The 22,342-nt window shown below is 38.9% G+C and overlaps 1 protein-coding gene across 2 annotated transcripts; it reads left to right on the top strand.

Moving 5' to 3' along the window:
- Nucleotides 1-45: 45 nt before the first annotated feature.
- On the top strand, nt 46-22,053 carry DPH5 (diphthamide biosynthesis 5). Of its 2 annotated transcripts, none has more exons than XM_072867037.1 (8): nt 46-89; nt 280-465; nt 3,725-3,849; nt 7,155-7,263; nt 17,404-17,524; nt 19,660-19,699; nt 20,780-20,883; nt 21,806-22,053. In XM_072867037.1, the coding sequence occupies exons 2-8, from the start codon at nt 331-333 to the stop codon at nt 22,027-22,029; spliced, it is 858 nt and encodes a 285-aa protein (XP_072723138.1). In that variant the 5' UTR covers nt 46-89; nt 280-330; the 3' UTR covers nt 22,030-22,053. The 2 variants fall into 2 exon arrangements, with proteins under 2 accessions (XP_072723138.1, XP_072723137.1); XM_072867036.1 differs by having other exon boundaries at nt 69-133.
- The last annotated feature ends 289 nt before the right edge of the window (nt 22,054-22,342 follow it).

Here is a 22,342-nt window from a genome sequence, read left to right as displayed (position 1 = left end):
ACAACTCCCGGCAGCCCTTGCGGCCGCCGAGCGCCGCAAAGCGCGGAGGGGGCGTGGCTTCTGGCGGCGGCGCGGCCGGCGGGAGGCAGGTGGGAGACGGGCCGTTGGCGGCGGCGGATGGGCGCGGCCGGCGGTGTGTGTGTGGGGGGTGCGCCCTGGCGTGAAGAGGCGGGTGACAGGAGCGGGGAGACGTGGGACGAGTTCTCGGCGGGGGTGGCGGTCGGTGGCGTGGTGGGGCGTGAGGTGCCTCGGCTGATCCCCGTTTCCCTCCTGTGGTAGGTGACAGCGGCGGTGGCACTGGGCCTGGCGGCTGTAACGGCCTCCCCAAGCATGCTGTATCTGGTTGGGCTGGGCTTGGGAGATGCCAAAGACATCACAGTGAAGGGGCTGGAGGCGGTGAGGCGGTGCCGCAGGGTGTACCTGGAGGCCTACACGTCCGTCCTCACGGTGGGCAAGGAAGCGCTGGTAGGTCTGGCCTGCTGTCACACAGAGCCCTAAGGCCCCTCGCACCAAGGAGCGAGGAGGGTGCTGGGGCTGGTAGGTCAGTAACGTCAGCAGGAGAAACTAACGGTGCATGTTCTCGGAAAAAGTACGTACGTGACCTTCACGTACCATATTTTATAGGAGAAATCATTTCGCTACTTTGTGAGAAGACTGGAACAAAAATAAAATTTTCCTTCCTACAAGTATTGACACTAGTTTTCATCTCAACTTCTAACCATATGTGGAGACCCTGAAATATTGGAGAACTTGGTTAGAAAAATGTCTGATCTGTTTAAAAACAAAAAAATCAAAAGACGTACCAGAAAAATACATGTTTTGGAGCCTTGAACCTCTGTATCAGCCTGAGATATTATGGTGTGCCTACTGGGAATAATAATTTGACTGTCTCACGTTTCCATGTTTCCTTGTGGGCCAAGCTGTCTCACCATGTTGAGACTTCCAGAACATATGCAGTTCAGTCAGAGATGGGCTGTTGAACAACATGGAGAATAGCTTTTTGTTTACTACTGTCTTCTTCCACACTTTATGGAAGAAGACAGTAGTAAAAATGTACAAATTATAACTCTGATGGGTTCACTGGTCATAGAAAGATAAATTTTAGTGTTGAAATAATATACAAAAAAGAGCTTACCTACCCACAGAACAGGGATCTCGCCTCCGAATAAGCTGTGTAGTACTATACAGAGATGCTGTATAGCCGTAATGTACTTGTATGCATACCTGTATGTACATACAGCATGTTAGACTTCTAGCTTGTAGTCAGCATTATATGGTTTCCATATACAAGCTAGGCTAGAATATTTGGGGCCATCTTTGGTATATCTGCTGTATTTTGAAATGAAGATATACTCCATGTTTTTCTGTTTTTTCAGTACACTGAAGCAATCTGAACTGAATTCACTCAAAACATTGTTTTGTTGTTGTTGGATAGTTGGAAAATCGCAAAATAGAAATTATTACTTGGATATTTTTACTTTGCAAAATCTGCATTTGCTATCAAAAAAATTGATGGATTCCTAGCCAGCCAAAAATAAAACATTGAAACAGAAGAATGCTGAATATTTTTGGCATGGTTATTTTTGGGGGTTTGTTTGTTTTTTGTTTTTATTGTTTTAAGTCTTTTGGAAACCTTGAAGTCCCAAAGATGAAGTAACTGGGAAAAGTGATCAATAAAAACAAAGTAAAAGATGCTGTCTGACCTGAAACTGCGTAAGAGGGAATACAGGAATTAATCACTAAGTGTTGATAATACAGCCCAGTTTACATACAAGTGACCATGCTGAATGGTTTATTTAGTAATCTGAAGGTCAGTCTCTCCTAAGCAACATGAAAAGTTATGGGAAAGTTCTCAAGAGATAAAGAACAGATTCTTTCCTGCAGGGATTTTTAGAAGTCCTCCTGTGCTGATGCTTTTAAAATCAGATCTCAAAATTCACATGACATGACTTGCTTAGTTTATCTTGTTGGTCTAAAATGTATATTAAAAGGTGTTTGATGTTGGCCATCTAAATTGGCCCTCAATTTGGTAAAAGAACTGTTTGGACCCAGTGACCTCCCAGTGAGTCTACATTTTAGGTTTTGTCAGGAGGGTGCTTTTTATATATTGTCTAATTAATGTGCTTTGATTTGTGTTGTGGAGCAGTCTCAAAGCATGCAAATAGATTCCATTAGATAAACTGAAAGGTGTGATTCTGGGAATGCACCTAATATGCTCTATAGTGTGCATTCACCTACAATACCGGACTAAAGTTAGTCTGGTCCAATGGTAAACCCACCAAAATGTATGTAGCATTGTTACTGGGTTCTCAGCACCAAGTGCTTTGCTTTATAAATCAGCTCCTCTTGTGCTGTACTACTTCATAACGTGCATCTAGTGTAAGATACCTAATAAAAACAAATGGGGTGTCAAAATTTGTAGTAGTTTGTTTAGTATAGACCTCAGCAGTACTCCAGGGTGGCTGTCAACCGTTCTGAATCAGAGATAGAAGGTTTGCTTATACATTTATTTGGTCCTCTTTCTATTGAATCTGTACAGGTTGCAGTCTGTTTCACAAGGAAAATAATATCCTTATTTTACAGAGGTGGAGAAACTTACTCAAAAACAGTGAGGAAGTCATCTTTAGAAAAGGGAACCAAACCCAGTAACAGAGGTCCCATATCTAGTACTGTAGCTATGGGATGGATTTTTTTATGGAAGCACTACTCCACTTCTGTACAAATATGATAGTTCTCTTGTCAATTCACTATTCTTTGCAGGCAAAGATGAAGCTATCATTGAAGTCACAGGAGAAGTCAGAGGAAAACATTCCAGACCATAACTGACTTAATAGTTTTATCAATTTGTTAATATTTGTAATACCACCCAAATTTTCTGAATGCTATTTAGAACAAAACCACCTTTTTTGATCTGTGCCCTGGGAAAAAACCTTTATCTAATCATTTAAAGAGCATGTGAAATGTATGGTGACATGTGACAGAGAGAGATATGTTCAGGATGGTCAGACAACATGTTCGAGAAGTAACTGAAGTTTTATTACACATGTGAGGTTGATTCTAGAAATACAGGCATTTAAAACATACAAAGAGACACGATGATTACTGAGCTGCTGAAGAAAAGTGAAGGACACAATCAAATACGCATTTACCTATATACATAGTAAAGTATTTCTTACAGAGAACTGAAGATGAAGGATTAATATGAAATAATTCCTTAGATGTGGTTAGTTACAATGTACTAAGGAAAAACGTAAAAAACTAGGTTGTGGTATAGCTAGCATCATATTTGTATCTGGTTTGATGTCAATATTATAACTAACCTAAGCAGTTAGGCTCAGACTTGTGAGAGGGGATGCTTTACAGTAGGATGACCAGTTAAATTAACTATACCTAGAGTCCACCAGGTACCTTCGGTATGCAGGTGTGATTGAGCTACTTTTGGAGCAGCTCCTCAACTGACAGAGAAGGCATAAAAAAACCAGGTCAGTATCAGAATAATGTGCTTGACTAATTTTTGTCAGCTCAGGAGCTGCTTTATGGGAAGCTCAGGAGTTCTTATGAGGGGAGGCAGGGTTCTCTAAGACATGGGTCAGACTGCTGGGAAGAACAATAAAGTTGGCCTTTCCAGTGTCCATTGTCTGTGTTCCTGAGTGAGCACCCAGAGAGATACAAAACCACTCCTAAGTGTCTTATTTTGGTGTTTCTTATTAATTTCAATTTCTAGGAAGAGTTTTATGGAAAAGAATTGATTTTGGCTGACCGAGAAACAGTGGAACAAGAAGCAGATAGCATTTTAAAAGAAGCTGATGTTTGTGATGTCGCATTTCTTGTAGTTGGTGATCCTTTTGGGTAAGACAAAGCAACGTTTTAATTATTGCTGTAGCTTGACCACTCTCTTTTCTCAGTAGGAAGGAGCCATAGTCCATAACTGTAATTCTTTATGAAGAAGCTGATTTTCAGACCAGAAGCACTTTTTATGTCTCTGTATATTGTTTATTGCATTAAAAATATACATGGAATTGTCTACAGTTTGTCTTGCTTTGGAGTTTCCTTGCCCAGATATCCCTTATAGATAGGAATGTGGACCCTCCAGGATGTATAAATGTTTCCTTCAGCAGTCACTTATCATTTCATTTTCCATGCTAGCTTTTATAGAGAATATTTTGTTCCAGGTTTTATCTGCTAACAAAAGAAATTCTAGGATATCACATAATTAAGAAATGTGCTATGTTTTGAAAGAGTATTCTTTTAGTTGCTATTTGTACTTATAAACTGCAGCTTTTATGCTCAGTTTCATAGTGAATACTGACTGTTGGTTGTACAGTGCTTCTGCTTTGATATATGCTAGTTTTAAAAATCACTTAGGTCATTATAAATGTCTTCTCATTTTGGTTTATTAAGCCTTTTGTTTCCACTTTTTATTCCTCCTGAAAAGTATAGTCTTTTTCTATCACCAGAAGGATCTCCTTCTGTCTTTTCAGTCAGGCATCATCAATCTGTAATGTCAAGCCATACAGAAGAGCTTTTAGTCTCCAGCTGGTGATTCAAGATTTATACCACAGTGTTAAGGGGCACAAGAAAAATCAAATCACTGAGCACCCTATTTGTGAGTGAGAAAACAGAGAGAGTTTATGAAAAACAGGAGCAGTGTGCACATCTGTCAAAAGCGGATAATTTATGTAAATACAGGTTGAAGGGAATTGGCAAGAGAATATTATATTAAACTAGTACTTATGGGCAGATGATGCTGTATTTCAGAAATATTAATTATACTTTCAATGCATGTTAACATTAAAATTAGGATTCATGTAGTGTAGAGCCATTTTACCTGTACCCTTGTGCTCTGATCCAGTGACTGATATAAGTACACAAGATGAAAAAAACAGCCTACATATATTGAAATGTAATTGCTGCTTGTAAGCAGTATCTTGATCTGCCTCGGTTATCATTAGTTTCAGTGTCAAAATACTTCAATTCTGATTAACATACTACATCATGTAGAAAACTACCCTTTTTCTGAGTGAGTTTCTTCTCTCTGAATGTTTATGTTCTTAGCTCTTAATATTGCAGCTAGAACTGCTCCCATGCCCACATAGAGCCCTAAGGATTTAGGGGTTCATGAGGTTACTAGGACAGAAACATTCAGTACTCGTTCCTAAGAGAAGCCATATGGGAGGAGGATAGAAGCCATGTGACTGATGATCATAGAGTTTCAAGTATATTTGCAGGTAAGAAGAGTACCTGGCAGCCTTAGGAAATATCAGGTGTTGGTGGTTAATGGTTAAAGTGATAAAACAAGCTGTGCCCCTGTCATTCTTCTCACTGTTGTTCACTGCAAGTTTTTATCTGCATATGTGGTAACAGCTATGGATGTGCTAGCAGGAACCTGACAATTTTAGTAGTATACTGGAAAGCCCACCTTCATCTAGTCTGGTGCTAACATTCATATTATTACTATCCATAGAACTTAAAATCTGTATCAGTGACAGAAAATACTAGTATAGCTCTGGGTGCAGAGGGCTGACTCCATCTCCATGAAGCCTTTGTCCGTGAGTGCTCATGAGGGCACTTCTGCTTTTAGCTACAGTCATTATGGGCAGATCTATTGGCAGAAAATACTGGCTGGAGCAAATTTCAGTGAATAAAGCCAGCTGATCCCTTGGTCAGTATTAGCATAACCACAAAATCCTCCAGTGCTCCTTGTCCTGTGTATGTGAAGGGAATAATACAAGGCCATAAAACTAGTCCCCTCTTCCCTTAGACCAGACATTCTTAAATCAGCTTTACTTATGGAAGTCAGGAGCATAGTTTGTTTATGAACCGAAGGGTTGTTTTAGATCACTTTACTGCATTCTTCTAGGTCTGGGAGCCTGTTTGTATCAGGGTCTCTGATTTCCCAAATTCAGATTCCTCTAATTTTTTTCTTCCAGTGAAATTGATTTCTTTAAATGATTGATCCTTACAGCCTTGCCAGCTGCTGCCACATTTGTGTTCCAGGCAGAAGCATCTGATCTGCTGACTGGTGCTAGTCAGACATGCAGTATCAAAATTATCAGACTAAAAATCAGGAGAATTCAGTTAGAGTAACTGAACCAGGCCAGGGTAAAAGCAGTCTTCCTATTTAATTATTCCGATCGGCATATGCTATTTCTTTCTTTGCTTCCTTCTTTGGAATGGCCACACAGAAATGTACGGTACATTTTGGGAATGAGATGGCTAAGGCCATTGTTCAGGTTTGATAAATTTAGGCAAGGAGTGGGTGCATTTTCATATTTCACATGGAAAATGGAGTGCCTAGCATGTATGTAAGCATACATGCAAGCAAGATACATACGTAAACATTGTTGCAGTTCAAAAATTTGCTGGATTTGTGTATACTTACCATTTTAGAAGGACTCTAATCCCAATTGTGTTAACTACAAGCCCAGTAATTCTTGCACCAGTCATTGCAAGGTCTTTATTGAGCATTAGACCTGGAGCCAAATTTAGCTCAGTTCTAAGCTTAACTAGAATTTTCTTAATTATTTCAGAATAAACTTGATCTCTCAAACTTAGGCATTGTTAATTTGAGTAATTTGGCTTAAATATGATAAAAGTTGATTTAGTCTAAGGATGTTTTTTCCAAGTACTGCATGCAGTTTACCTCAGACTGTTCGAAGTTCCTGTTTGAGCGTGCTGCTTTCCTGGCATGCACTGGTGCAGATGGGAGAAGGCCTGGCTGTGCAGCAAGTAAGGAAATATTGGCGTTTTGTTGAAGTCTATGCCAAATAGGGTTGACCTTTACAGTTCAACAGATGTCCAACAGACACCTGCAGAAGACAAAGGATAAATGGAACTTTCCTTTTCAAGTACTTGCCAAAGCTACTTTAAAAAGTAACAATTGTGTTGGTGTTACGGTTTTAATGATGTCAGGAAGCTGCAAAGAACCATAACATACTGAGGATGCCTGTATTTTCAGCTAGGGAAGATGACATATGGAAGCCTTATTGGAGTTTTTACTTTCCTGTAACAATTAGTTAAGATATTGTTGCCCTTTTGGCACCTCTGCGTTGCCCTAGTTGTGAATGGTTTAATTTTACTTTCAAAACAAACTATAATGCTAGTAACACTTGGTCACTTTATCTTTTCAATCTTTAATTCCTTTCTTAACACAGGGCCACAACACACAGTGATTTAGTACTACGTGCAGTAAAATTGGGGATTCCATACAAGGTCATTCATAATGCTTCAATAATGAATGCGGTGGGCTGCTGTGGTTTACAGGTAACATTTTTGTATATATGCTATTCCACAACTGCTAAACTTAGAATTGGTGAGCTCTTCTACTGCTGTAGCAGTGCATGTTGCAATCTGAAGTTTGAAGATCTGTAGCAACTGTACACTTCTGTTGTCAGAATTTGTTAACACTTCCTTTTCAGCATGTTACATGTCAGAAGTCCCTTTAGATGAGCACATGTGAAAATGAATAGTAACACTTCTATTCTTCTCTGCTCTCTAACTTCCCTCTGCCCCAGGAGACACTGATATTTAAGTTATTTTACAGATAAAGCTTTGCTCATGTTGGCTTCCCTCTACTACTGATGGTCACCCAATAAGTTTATTCTTAAATTAGGTTGTTACCCTGTTGAGAAATATGCTGGTCTTGTCATAAAAAGAATACATGCACAAAGCTGTCTATATGCCCAACTCAGATTGTAACTAATTCCAAAATCTTGTATATGATGCATTCTTTCTTTCCGAGGTTGACCTGTCTTCACTTTCTGCCCATCTGCCGAGAGAGCAGGGATTTGCCTAGCCAAGGACTAGAAGAACAAATGATAGTTTTTGTGCTTCTTGAATGGGTAAAGTAGAAAGGGTCTAGTGTCCCCCAAGAAAATACTTCACTACACATGTATAGGTCCATTATTACTTTTCCTGCATGAAAAATGTTACGGCAGTGTAGGTATCATAACTAATCACCCATAAATTAGTTAAAGCTTCCCCCTCTTCTTTTCATTCATTACTTTAACACAGAACCTGCCCTCTCAAGTTTCAGAATGGTTCCCTGCGTATGGGAACCCCTAAACCAAGCTCCCACTTTACCAAAACCAAAAGCAAGCCCAGGAATGTAAGTGTACTACAGACAAGAGTTGAGGGTTTGAACAATAAGTTTTCATCACTGAAGGAGGAAGCATTCTTTCCTAGCTTAACATAAAAAACCCCAATTTTTTAAAATTTCAACAAACAACTGATACCTTCAAATTTACACTGACAAACTCCAATAGCCTTACTGCAATGCTGCCCAGAAGCAGAAAATCTGTTGCAATAAGTTGTGTATTATCTCTGGCTTTGATCACATCTGAATGGTTTAGAAATGCAAGAGCCCTGTCTGATCTGGCAGTTCAGCAACACCGCATTGACACCCGTTCCGAGATGTGAATGCTAATGCTAAAGGGAATGCAGCACAGGATTCACATTCTTTATAATTCTCCCCATGAGCACTTTCTTTGTGATACCTGCCTATTGCTGTAAGACTTGGGCAAAATTATCTTTTAGGAAGGAAATAGGCTCCTTGGTGTCTAAAATCTACATGTACAGCAGACAGATGGCAGCTGTCGCATGACTGCACTTACTAGGGCGGGTAACACAAGAGTTGAGGCTGGGGCTCACCCTTTCCCCTTTTGGCTTCATGGTGGTGCACAGTTTGCTTCTGCTGTCAAGCTGTTGACAAGTAGTTTCTACTACCCGCTATCTTTTTACTGTTCTTTTACGTTCATTAGTAAGGAAGATGCAAGGCTCATATTCCCAAAGAGAAAAGGTGACCCAGTTTTCTGAAAGTTTGCTTTCCCCACAACTCCAGCTAGGCATAGGAAGGAGGAGTATAGAGCTTCTAGGTTAATTGGAAAAAAAAAAAAAAAAGAGCAGAAAACTAACTGGGAATATATTGCTAACAGTCCATAAGGTTCTTCACATATGCAGAGTTCTGGAGGTTAGTTTACCATTTCCTTATCCCATGCTGAAGGGAACAGACCATGAAGGAAATGTGATGTTATTCACTCTGGCATTAGTCCCCATTTCCATTCTGGCTTGGGAGGGGCTGTCTTCTCATAAGTCAACATTCCTGTTGTTGTAGAAAGCATTTTAGGAAATAGTGATCATATTGTATTACCAGACAGACTATAACCAGCTGTATGTTTAACTCTTCATTGCTCCTTACAGGCATAAACAGCAAGTGAGGGATATCTTACAGAAAAGCAGCCTGTGATTTAATTAGACTTGTGGTAGAAGTTTATAATTTCTTTCAACAGTGTTTACATTCCTGGCTGTCTCCTGCCATCAATTTAGTTTTGGAGTTACTGTGTTTCAAATTGCAAAAGTTGAAACAAGTTGCTGTCAAGTATAGAGGGGATTCCTCTTTTGCTTCACCACAGAAAAGGCTTGGCATTTTTTCTTGTTTTAATCTGATTGTGATACAAAACCTCTTTCTTTCTTACTAGAGAAAAACAGGAAACACCTTTATACGCTGTTCTGAAAGCCATATGCGTAGTGAGCTGTAACTGCTGATTAGGTCCTCAGTAAAATGCAGCTACAGCCCAGTCTGTTCTGAGAAGAACATGTCTCTTGTCATCAGAGCAATGTTTCTGTGCAGCCAACAACATTCTGGTAGTTGCGCAGTTTTCTTATACAGTAGTGAGTTACTGAAGCAAGTAGAGCATTAGTGATGGTTTGTCACCTTAAATTCATAGATATATTTCTTGCCAAATTGTAAAGAAGGGTGAATATCTATTTTCAAATACTTTTTTTTTTTTTAGTCTTGCCCATTTCACAGAACCAGTGCAGCTGTTTTGAAGGCTGCACAGGTGGAGATTGTATTTGTACAAAGAACAGGGTTTTTTTTATTTTGAAAATTAAACTTTTTGAACTTCTAGGAAGCTCTCACAGATTGATATAATAAGCTATAGCTGTTGAAAGCAGGGGATAGTATAACTTAGCAAAGTATTAGTCTGACTGGGCATAAGGCTCTATGACTTGCTGTGGCTCCCTCTTTTACACTGTTCTTCCTGTGCTACACTGTGTCAGATTTTTTTTCCAAGGCTGAAGAACATATTTTCCCTCAAAACCAAATGAATACGGCCGGGGGGAGAAGCCAGGAAAAGTGCCTGTGTGTGAGTGCCTCTTAGCACATTCTCTGCAGGTTCACCTCTCTTCTGGAATCTGACATGTAGCTATGTTGATCACTCTGACTCCTGTTGTAGTGGGGAGCAACCACCAGAGAAGAAAGTCATGCAGTTTGGTATCTATGCACACTGCCAGGGAAGTCAGGGAGAGGGGACAGGGGAAGGCTGAAATTCTTAGACAGCACTTCTGGTGGGTGGTAACTAGTGAGACTGTTCAGGTTTCCTCATCAGCAGCTGTACTGTAGTTCCATAGCTTTGGAAAGCTTAGTATTTTAGGTAACAGGCTTACCTCTGCTCTACTACTGCTCAGCTACCCTGTGAGCAGGACATTGCCTTGGCTCTGTCTGACTAGGATTCAGCATTGCAAGCTGAAGAACAAAGGGAGTGCCTAACCTGACTTCCATGGCTTTATCTGTACCCATACTCACTTTTTCAGAATAGGGCTGATTGCTAAGGCTTTTAGCCCTAGAATAAAGAGGCAGAAAACTCAGGATCTCTAATTTACACCTATTTGCTTCCTTCCTAATCTGCATGACATCTGGGTTAGTTTGGGAAGTCACTGGCCCAAGTGATGCTCTCAGGACAGAATTCTCTCTGACCCAGTTCTGGTAATGTATCTTTGACATAGCAGTATGGATGGTCAAACACATGAGGAAGACTCTGCATCATACTGACCTGTGATGCATGTGAAGGAATGATGCAACCTGAAATGGCTTGAGATAACAGCATTACTGTAAAAAAAGAGGATTGAGAACTAAAGTGTAAAGCTAGAGGCAAACCATGGGATGAGACAAAGGACTAAAATGAGCCACTCACTTCTGGGAGAGTGGTATTGCTAGTTTTGAAAGCATTTACTTTACATTTTGGTAGAGTAGCTAGGAAAAAAACACGTCATGGCAAAGACCTGCCTTTCTTTTGAGACATACCCACTTTCCACCTGAATAGCTTCAGAACAAACATCTGCATGTTCCCTTGTTTCTTTCAGTGACTCATCTCGATTTTTTTTGTTTGCAATCCAGTTAATTCTTGTAAGACAGTTACAGTTATGAAATAGTTTTGTCTTTTTGCTACTAGCCAATCACTTAAATGCAAAAGCAGTGTTTACTATGTTATTTTTGAGTCTTTACTGAACAGGTGAGTACATTTTCAGTGTCAAGTAGAAAAATATTACTTATATATACAGAAGCTGAAGCTATCATTACTCGCTGTGCTCATAGTCAAATAGAAAACCTGTAGTAGCTGCAGAGCGGAACCTCTGAGTTCCACCCTCTCTCTGTGCCCTAATCTTCAAAAATACTCTTTGCTCTAATAGGAGGCGCTCTATACAAGATGTTTTTTGACAGTTAAAATGTTATTTTGACAGTTAAAATGTTAATGACAGTTAAAACAAACTGTTTTCCATCACTGGTTGGTTTTCTCACTTACTACCAGCTCCTGAGCCTTTTAGAAGATGGGATTTGTTTCTCAAACCAATTAAAGGTTAAATTACTGCTACCCACACTACTTCATTACACACAATTGCTGTTCAACTTAGCGCCATTTGTCACCAGCAAACATGACCCAGAAACATCCATTTAATCAGCATAGATTTTTTTCTCCATTTAGATATCTTCATTTCAGATTAGTAACTCAAGTGACCAGGGTGGGAAGGAATCATGTTTGACATTGCTGGGAAGAGTCTTGGGAGGTTATTAAAGATAAGGTGACATTACCTTGGAGGGAAAATCCTGTCCTGTTCAAGTTTGCTTGGAGTTTCTGAGTCTTTTGATAGCTGAATTTTGTTGCGCTGTAGAGTGGCTATTTCCAAAGTGCTGATACAGGAGGCAACCAAGAGAAAAATGTGTTCTTCCCTTCAGCTGCTTTTATGTGATTTGTCTCAGCTGCCTCCTGAAGACTGCAATCATGTGGAGTGGGCTTCCCTCAGTCAAACATCCTTTCCTTCACAGTTGCTTTCTCTCTGACATGTACTAAGGGAACTGGAGGTTTTTAGGACAGCTGAGCCAATTTGTTGGCTTGCAGTACAAAAAGGAGTCATAGTGTGTGTGAATGGTAAGAACTTTCCATTTCATGTGAAGGTTCTCATGAGAGGCATTCAAAGTTGCTAAAGGTCTGTGGTGCTAAATAATATAGTGTAAAGGGCTAGAGCTAGGCTTGTGGTTGTGTCATATGACCAATTACAAGCAAAAATGAAGCTTGACTGATTCTTGCTACCTCTTTATTGATGATTGTCCTACTTCCTAAGCTGTTCTCTCGCAATGATACATAATATAAAGAACAGCAGGAGCCCTTTAATCTGATGTATATGATCTGGAGGGTTGTTAACGTTACAGAGGATAAGGGGAAAAATCTGACTTGTTAGGTTCCTTTTTTTGAGGATGAACATTGCATAGCATCATGTCAAAACATTTATGACAAGGATAAACAAAACATGTCTTATCTTTTCTGTGTATGTTCATTGGGATTTATCAAGAAGCAACCTTGGATAATGCAAGGTGCTCTACGGTCTCCAAATTCCATTGAGGAATAGCCTTAGGAGAAAAAGCCTCTTGGTGTCTGTCAGTGGGATGTGATCAGGCTGTGCAGTATCTTCATTTGCAGAACACACCTGTCCTGTGAGAACTATCTGCAATGTAACCTGTGACCATCTCAATGCAGAACATAGCTGAGTAGCGTTTCAGTTCTACAGGGTTTACAGGCATTTGCATGTGTATACAGGTGCCAGGTCTGAAAAATGTAACAATGAGACTCCTTTTTACCTTCTTCCCCTGACATGTATCCAGTTCTGAAGCTGTTTGAAATTTTAGGAAAGGAGGTAGGCTCGTAAGTGAAGAATTGCTTTGTCACCATTGCAGCTGATAGAGCAGTAATTCTGGGAAAGATGCTGTAAAAATAAATGTCTGCATTTTGAAATGCTTACTTCTTGGTTTCTCTGTGCTGTTGCCCTGCTGACCTTTAATATTATATTGCATCTTCTCTCCTGCTTGCTTTAGTACTTTTCAGAGGAGATCTTCCTTTTTTAATTTCCCTATTTAGTCTCAGCTTGTTCCTTCTCTTTATGCCAAATATTTTTGTGGTGATTAGCCACACCAGTATTTTAAGTGAGGACTGTTGATCTGGACAGCTTCAGGTGCCTGGTGTCATTCACACTGGCCATTAACGGAGTTGCTCAGTAGTTTCATTGAAATTTCACTTGCATGCAGGCTTTCCAAGCTGAGATCATGGTACAGCACTTTTTCTCTCATAGTTTATTCTGGCCTCTCAATTAGCAATCAATTCAGCTTACATAAACAACAAGTAAAATAAGAAAGATCATTAACAGAAGGGTTAAAAATACTAACTGAAAACAGGCACCTCAGTACCAAAAGTTGTCAGACATTCTTTCATATTATGTGTGTAAATAAAATGGGAAGTTATAGCTTGTCCTGAGGTGATGAAAGTGTGAGTTGAAGAACAGCTTTTTGCAGTATTTTGTGAGAGGCAGAAAAAACTGTAGCAGACAGAGCATTGCCTCGGAGTAGAGAGTTCTGGCTTCCTTTCCTGACTTCAGCTATTGCATTGCAAAATTTAGGTGCACAAAGCTTTGCTTAAGCCAATTACTACTTGGGCGGGGGGGGCAGTATTTCCAAAGACTGAGGTCTTTCAAAATGACCTTTTGAAATTTTGCTGTGAAGTTTTTGAGCATTAGGGAGAAGGTAAGAAGGTTAGTTTCCAAGCTGAGAGCACGAAATGTCTGTCCAACCATTTCACTGAGCCCCTTTGAAATTCTGGCACTTTTGTGCCTGAGGAGAATGTAGGCACTCTAACAAATCTGATGATTAGTGCAAGTGTGATGCTTGAGATGTTTTAGCTTGTACAAAACAGATCTTGCCCACTCCTAAACCCCAGCTACTTAATGTAGAGCACAGCACACAGAAGACCACTGTGAAACTTCATTTGCCATTGCCTCTCTTTAAAGCTGTGCCAGCAACTGTGCAGCATGATCTTTTCACTGAAAATATACAGAGCTTTTCATTGTCTTATTAAACTTCTTCTTAACAATCTCAAAGCATTACATTAATAGTCAGTTGTGTTGTAATACACCTTGGTTAACAAGTATGTGCCACAGTTTTATTCTAACAACAAGCATGATTTCTGGAATTTTGGGGCCTTATTCAGTCTTTTATGGTTGGTGGAAAGAATCTTTTTTAAATTTCAGTGGATTCTAGCTCTAGTGGACCTGCTGTCCTCTGTAACTGCTGAATCCTTAGGATAGTAGTGGAATTTTTGGTATTTACTTCTCTCTCTACAGCAAGGCTTTTCTTGAAAGTCTGATACTTCATGCTAGATTTCAAGAGCTAGAAATTAGAACACAGCACAGGAAACTGTATTAGGAAGAAATTGAATCTGCATGAGGTACAGGGAGAGAGGTACATTTACTTAAAAATGTAAGTTCTGATAGAGTTATGTGTTGCTTCTGCAATGCAGGCTTGCTCTGGTGGAAGAGCAGTGCCTATGTTTGCATACATGTCACACATCTGCAGAGATCAAATGCTGGATGAGAAAGAAATATTTGTTTGTGTCTGTAGAAGTGCATGTAAGGTAATTGATTAGAAGTAGTCAAGCACAATAGGGGTATCCATTAATTGCTTCAGTTCCACAGCATTCATAGATTGCTGGAGTACCAGAAAGTTTCCAAAGTAATATTTTCCCCTCTTTAAAGTAAAAATATGTATGCATTAATGCTAGGAAATCTGTTCTTTAGATGTTTAGTTAGTAGAGGTGTATAAGTTGCAGAGGCATTTCTAGGAGGTTAATAAAATATGCCCCATTCCATCTTGTTGGTTTAGAAGCTACTTCTGTGTTGTCCAGGTGCTGAGAAAACAAGTGTATCTTTGTGAGACTATAAGTACAGTTTTCTATTATATCAGTACTTTGTGAAGATATTCTGAAGTTATTTCTACTGAATAGACAGGCCATTTCTGACAAAAACGTTTTATTCTTTTTTGACATTCAGACTTCAGTTTTAATGCAAAACCTGGTGAACAAAGGGCAGATTCAGTGATTCTGACTGGCAGTGCTTGCACAAAAAGCACTGCTTAACTTGCTTAACTTCTTGTTGGCAAAGATTATGGAGAATCTTTGAAATGATCAATGGAAAAGAGAAAAATAACAATCAGAACAAGTGCTGTAGGGTATAAAGTTGAATGCCCAACTTGTTTTTAATATGTGGCAGAATGGTTTAAAAGATCTGATTCCCAGCAAAATACTGATCAGTAACATTTTGCCCATTTCTGCACATCCTTTTCTTTGCTAAAAGGCAGAGGTGGAAGTTTCTCTCCTTCAGGTTATCAAAATGCCAAAGGGACTGGGATAAGATTTGAGGTTAATTGAGGCCACTTTCTGTACTGAATGAGGGCTGCTGCTTTTGGGAAACTACTGCAGTGGATTTCAGGTGGCAGATAGTAAGCTAGTTAGGTTGTTACCAGATATGTCAGCACTTGTTGATGACTGAAGGTACACTATCAATGAGATTAAAGGTTAACTTGCTCCCAGATGCTCTAAGAGTGAAGGGGAGAAAGAGAAACTCCTTGTTCTAATAGTTTTTCTTCAGATTTGGTATAAAATGGACAGAGTTCTAGCTAGCCACATGAAAAATAGGCAAAACATAGCTTTTTTTTTTTTCTTTCTTTTTTCCTAGAACACAGCCTTGAAATAGTTAACAAGTTACATCAGAAGCAATTAATTTGGTTCAACCTATATTTAGTTTACTGGAAGAACCTTTAGGTTGTGAAATGTACACTGTGTGTTCTTGTCCTTGTGCTAGAATGAAATATTTAAAAGAGGAAATGTTTTCAGTAATATTCCAGGAATCTTTGTATAAACACTGTTCCTATCAGCATGAATGGTTAAAATTTGAGCTTTTGGTCCCTTGAAAACAAACATGTTCCTGCTTTGATTCAAATTCTGCTCTGCCAGCGTAAAGGAGTTAAAACCGCAACCTAGTGCCACAGTAAAGTAAGTATGTATAGGGGAATCCCCAGATGGCACAGAGCTGCTTCTACATAGGGTCCTCTTCTCTGCTAACAGCACACACAGTGCCTCCTGTAGAGGGCTTGGAAAAGCAGTTTTTCCTTCCAGGTTTACAGAGAAAGTGGGGAGGTTAGTCCGTATAGCTGTTGTTTCTCTGGTGGGCTTGAGCAGACAGAATATTGGCAAGCTGTAAAATCCATCTGGGATGGCCCCATTCCAGAGCTGAATTGATCAAAATCGATGCGTGGGTTTGCCCTTTTTCAAGTTGATTACAAAAACTTCCAAGCCAAGTGCTGCCTTGGGTTACATATGACTTTTGTTTTTGCATCACTGGAAATGATTGGCAAGACTGTTGCTTCAAATGTCTTCACTGAGATTAGGGTCTTACAGGAATAAATAGTGTTAAGACTGAGAGTAAAATCAGTATGTTTGACACAGAATCTGCTAGCAATATTCTTCTTACCATATGTGCATAAAAAAGGTTGCACCTCTCTGCTTCATGCACAATCTGTCCCTGCCTTCAGATCATCGTATCCAGTCTCTTTAGACTGTAACTTCTTTTGCATGATACAGCTTTCATCTGCAAGAAAGCGCTGTTTTAATACAGGTACTACTATGTCAGTAGAATCAAAACATTATAACTATTATGGCATTATTAGAAGTTGCCTAGCCTTAACCAAAATAAGAAATAATAAGTACTAATTTTCGTGCTAGTCTTACAAAGTTTTGCCTTTAAAAGGACTTCAGAATTAAGTAACAACAATAGAAGGTAGATTGAAAGTTAGTTAATATACACTGAAAAGAGGAATGCAGAAATAGATAAAAACTTAACAGGTAGTTCATTAGTCATTCTGTAACATGCTTTACTCTTTGGAGAGTAAAAGAATGAGCACATCTCTATTATGAAGAAGAAAAAACAGTTCAGTAATTACAGATTTTGTTAAAAAGAAAGGGAATGCAAGGGAATGCACTAGAACTAGTCAAGAAGCACAGGGCAGGTTTTTTAAAAGGAAGCATTCTTTTTAATGCAATGTTTTGTTGTGTATTATGAAAGAGCAAACTTAAGCATCTTGCAGGAGAGTACTCTCCCTGTGGTATGAAAGTTCCTTAGTAACTAGGCTCAGGACTTTTCAGTGTTGCCAGTTGTTCATGATTTTCATAGCATTTTTTTGTATGCTTTACTACTTATTTTTTTCTTATTGTGTATATGTGTTATTGCATTTGCTTTGTTTTACAGTTGTACAATTTTGGAGAGACAGTTTCTATAGTTTTCTGGACAGATACATGGAAGCCAGAGAGCTTTTTTGACAAGATCGAGAAGAACAGGCAGAATGGAATGCACACACTGTGCTTACTTGGTAAGCAGCAGCTACCCCGGTTCCTTAGCTACCATCTTCTGCGGTGTCCAGAAACAATAGTGATAGGCATGAGATGAAGTCTGTGATTAAACAAATGTTCTTAGCTAATGTATGTCTTTGAAAATATACAAAAAATTGGGACGTTAGTGTATGTGTACTTAGAGTCAGTTCAGCCATTGTTCATGCTACAGCGGCCAGGAATTTCTTAGTTCCTCTTCAGAAAATCCATAAGAAGTTATGCCTTTGTAGAAGTCAAATAGGAGCAGGAGGCCCATATTTGCTCTAAAGATCAGTGTGACTTTAGGCTAGATCAAGCTCAGAATCCAAATCAGATTGCAGTGACTAGCAGCTATCTTTTATTGACTTAATTAGGTTAAAGCTCAACACATTTGACTTTCTGGGGAGCTAAATCATACATTTAACCACGTTTCTGTTTTGTAAGGTGATATTCCCTTTCCTAAATTATCTCATCCAAGGATGTTTTGGCAAAAGGTGATTGTCATGTGAGAAGCTTCAGTGCTGCAAAAAATCCTTGCTGATCATGGAGCTGAAACAGAATACTGCTCCCACCTGACTACTGTCCCCAGGCTTTCCCATGGTGCTGTCTGGTCTTTATCCTACCCAACAATCCTCTGCTGAAAGCCACTTTCTGAGTAACTCTACTAGTCTAGGTAACTCCTTAAAGATTGTGGAGCTGCCCGTATATAAACTATAAGGCACTTTCATATTTGTATATATGATTATATACCTTTCTGTATCATCTTTCAAACACAGCTGGGATCTCTCAGTGCTAAATAAATTAGTATTTTAAGTAAAAACAGATTCTGTGGTAACTGGAGGGAATCCTGAGCAGGAAACAATTTAAATGTGTAAGCATCATTGAACATTAAACTTTCCAATGCCTCGAAAGTTGTTTGTTTTCAAAATTGGCTAAAAATTGGAATTGTGGTGATTTCTTTTAAAGAAGGATTTCAGAAGTGTTTTAAACAAGGATTATTACAACTATAATATGTTAAAACAAAGTATTCTTTAGATATTTTGTATAATCATTTCTACTATCTCCCTTTCTATGTTTAATTTTTTACACGGTAGTGAGAAAGTAAAAATTTTGAAACAGTAAAATTGGATTATAAATCTCACGTTTCAGGGGCAGTTGTGGTATCTGCATCTAATTGTAGCTCACGGCTGAAGACTACCAATTTCCAAATTAATTATTCCCTTAATACTACTTGGTCATTCTGGTCTATGTATTGGTTGTTTATCCAACTAGGTTAGATTACCAGATAAACAAATGTGACATAAAAAGGTTGGTGCTGATAAACTTCTGAATTCAAGGTGACTTCACAGACATATAAGCAATTTGGTAAACTGTGCACTAACAGTCTTGCAGCTTTGCATTTTAAACCCCTTTCTGCAGAGCCACTTTGGTTTAGGAGTTGATTGTATAACTTAAGCAATACTTTTTTAAAAAATCAAGATTAAAAATGTATCCAGCTTTCACTATGATAGTATTTTGCAGGCATTTGAATACAGATAACTCTTGGAGAGATTGTGATCAAGTAGAGTTTCATAAAATTGCAGATGTGCAGAGTCTTACCTGACCCATTCTCTATTTCATTTTTGCCCAAATCCTTTTTTTTCCCCATAACAGAAGATTGTTCTAAATTTTGATTGGGACAGGAAGGAAGTGCTAACGAAAGTCAGGTTCCTGCATGGCAGTGATGTAATCACTGTCGATCAGTCATACTGTTCTACCTTTTGTGACCACAATGTACTCACAATTTAAGAATAGTCCCAATACCCTGGTGTGCTTAAACATGCTGGCATTTAGCTGTCCTATGGTAAATATGCCTGCTATTTGTATACTTAGCAGTATTTTTATTCATCTATGTTGCTCTGAAATCTGTGAAACTTGACCTATCTTTGGGTAAAAACACATGCATAAAATCACAATACTTTGTGATTAATTAACATATGAAACAGTAGAAAGTAATCCATATTCCTTTTTCCTGTAATAGCTAAAATGTTGTTATAAAATTTATAGAATCTGCTAATTAAATTAAGCTTACCTACATAGAAAACTAAGTGGGAAGTTTGTAGGGAACCTGCGTTTTAATATCTGTTTTGTTCTACAGACATTAAAGTGAAGGAACAGTCTCTGGAGAATCTGATGAAGTGAGTCACCATTTTGAAAATATATAGAAACACACAGTGTATTCACAAAGGGTTTTTTGGTACAAGGAACAAAGGTTCTTTGCCCGTAGTCTAATACTGAACTTACCTGCCTTCTCCTCTTGTACTTCTCAGTGGCCACGATCTTTTGTTCCATACAAGGAATGGAACTTTTTTGTTCATTACAATAGGACTTCGCTTTCTTTACAGTAACTGAATGAAATTGGAGCAGAGCATGATTTTTTTTTAACTGTTTCTGTGAGAAGCATTAAGTCAGAATGGGGTAAGCTTTCTGTCTGGCAAATGAAGTGTTACTTTACTACTGTTCTGTCCCATCCTGAAATGGATTAATAGCTGAAACAATGTTCTGAATTCATTCTTCCTTACACTGGCTATAAACAGTGAGAGGTACCAAATACATACCATCCTTTTTAAACAGCTAAATAAGCAATATATAGAAAATGCTCTTAAGTTCATTTAACTGTATTCAGAAAAGCTCTTGCCACATGTTAATCATCTCTCTGCAATCTGTATGTTTTGACAGTGGCAAATATAAATGGTTACTTTATACGCATGCTGTAACTCTGCTCTAAATTAACATTTGTGAAGTCTCACAGTATCATTGAGGTTTGTTTATTCTGGAGTTTCAAAATAAAATCTGTTTGACTGAATCCACAGTTGGCAAAGCAAGCAGCATTTCATTGAAGAATATATTTCTAGTCTGTAATCATCTGTCTAGAGGGCATTTGACAGAAAAACAGTAGTTTGCCCTTGAATTTAAGTCTAATGCATCTTTCAGGAGTAGCTGCAAAACCTGCATATTGCTTCCAGCAGCTGAATTTGCTTTTAGGACTCAAATGATCTGCCAGCTGGAGGCCCTGCTGTTTCCCAGGTGCGATGAGAGCACAAGAGACTTCTGTCTTTCTTAAAAATTCCACTCTTGTCTAAAAGGCCCAGCTTGAGACCCTGGGCCTGTTTAAGTTCAATTTGCTGGTCTAGAGGTTTCTTGAAATAAACGGCAAGACCGCTAGGGATAATGAAATGGATTATTCGTGAAATTTCTCTACTTTTCTTTCCCTGCAGAGGAAGAAAGATTTATGAGCCACCACGCTACATGAGCGTGAATCAAGCTGCGGAACAGCTTCTTGCCATTATTCAAAACAGGAGGCTCCAAGGAGAAGAACCAGGTACTATTACTGCAACGTTTCTATCTGCTACTACCCCTCTCAAGTCACGCTTATTGATGAGCCTCTGAACTCTGCTCCCTTCCTCTTAATCTTAGCATTCTCTTGTTCTGCACTGGAATTGAGCTGCCTTAAATCCTAGTCATGAGATGGATTTGGCAGAGCTTGAACATAGTGTAGTTCAGTGAGCACAGATGACCAAGCACTAGTGGCTCCTGGAGGTTTAGTCAAAGCCTCAGTCTGGTAACCCTGTACTGTTTCTATCCTTCTTTAACTGTGAGCTCTCTGATCCATTAGACTTGCAGGAGGCAGAAGGATTCTGAGCATTTTAGATCTGTCAAGCTTCAAAAAAATCTCTGCTACATTTTACTTAGAGTGGTCACACTCTGCTCTACATGAATACCAGTATGAATCTAGGTTAACCAACAATGCAGAACTGTGATTTTGACTTTGAATTCTTAACACTAGTCGAGCAAACTCTGAAAGATGTTTATTGAGACCAAGGGTGAAATAACAGCAACTATAAAGATGACTCAGTTGTGTCACAGAAAAACTTTTTAATAGAAGTTCATATAGCTACATGCCTCCTTTTAAAAGTTTATTCCTTAAATACTGTTAAAATGAAAATCCTTTCATGTTATCCTTCATATAGAATGAATCAGAAGCAGCAGTCTCCTCAAAGAGAACACAATTCCTGAATGAATTTCATATTCTACTTCTGCTGCCCTCCCATTCTTGCTTATAAACATCCCTAAGATACAAGCTTTATTTTCTTTGAAGAACAAGCTTCTTTCTAGGCCACTCCAATGATTTCTTAATTGGAGTTTCAAGAAAGCAGTGTTAAAGCTTAAGCATTTTGAGTACTTTTTCCTTTATGAGAGGACCATTAGTCAATACATTAAGCATTTAATCTTCTTTCTTACAGAAATTACTGAAAACACAATTTGTGTTGGCCTCGCACGTGTGGGTGCTCCGGATCAGCAGATTGCTTCAGGCACACTGTATCAGATGTCCACAGTGGAATTAGGCGGCCCACTACATTCTTTGATTGTTACAGGCACTATGCATCCTCTGGAATTAGAAATGCTTAAGCTTTTTTCTGTAGATAGTTCCAGTATGGAAAAGAATGCATTTCAAAGGACCACTTAAATAAAAATGACGCATTTAAATTTTTATTCCATCTTTAATTTCATGACAGCATAAAGTTATTCCCGTGAATATTTAGAGCTTGCCTAAGTGCAGTTAGATTGTATATTGCTTCAGAAGACAACATGGACCTGCTTTTACCTGAGGCTACAAACTGCACCTGCTGGTATCAGCTTCTAACACGGAGACACCTCCAGAAAGCTTTAAACCTTAAAACCCCTTTGTCCGATTCAGTTCATTGACATCTACATCAGTCTTAGGTTGATGACTAGAATAAGTGCAAGCAGAGGACTGAAGAAGCATACCAGGTATCTGT

The sequence above is a fragment of the Ciconia boyciana genome, chromosome 7 (assembly GCF_034638445.1).
Source record: "Ciconia boyciana chromosome 7, ASM3463844v1, whole genome shotgun sequence".
Classification (NCBI taxonomy): Eukaryota; Metazoa; Chordata; class Aves; order Ciconiiformes; family Ciconiidae; genus Ciconia; species Ciconia boyciana.
This window is presented reverse-complemented; position numbering and strand designations above follow the sequence as displayed.

Coding starts and splice junctions, on each gene's coding strand:
- DPH5 (XM_072867037.1), top strand. CDS start 331: ATGCTGTATCTGGTTGGGCTGGGCTTGGGAGATGCCAAAGACATCACA. Junction 7,264..17,403: donor TGGGCTGCTGTGGTTTACAG/GTAACATTTTTG, acceptor TTTGTTTTACAG/TTGTACAATTTTGGAGAGAC. Junction 19,700..20,779: donor TCTCTGGAGAATCTGATGAA/GTGAGTCACCAT, acceptor CTTTCCCTGCAG/AGGAAGAAAGATTTATGAGC.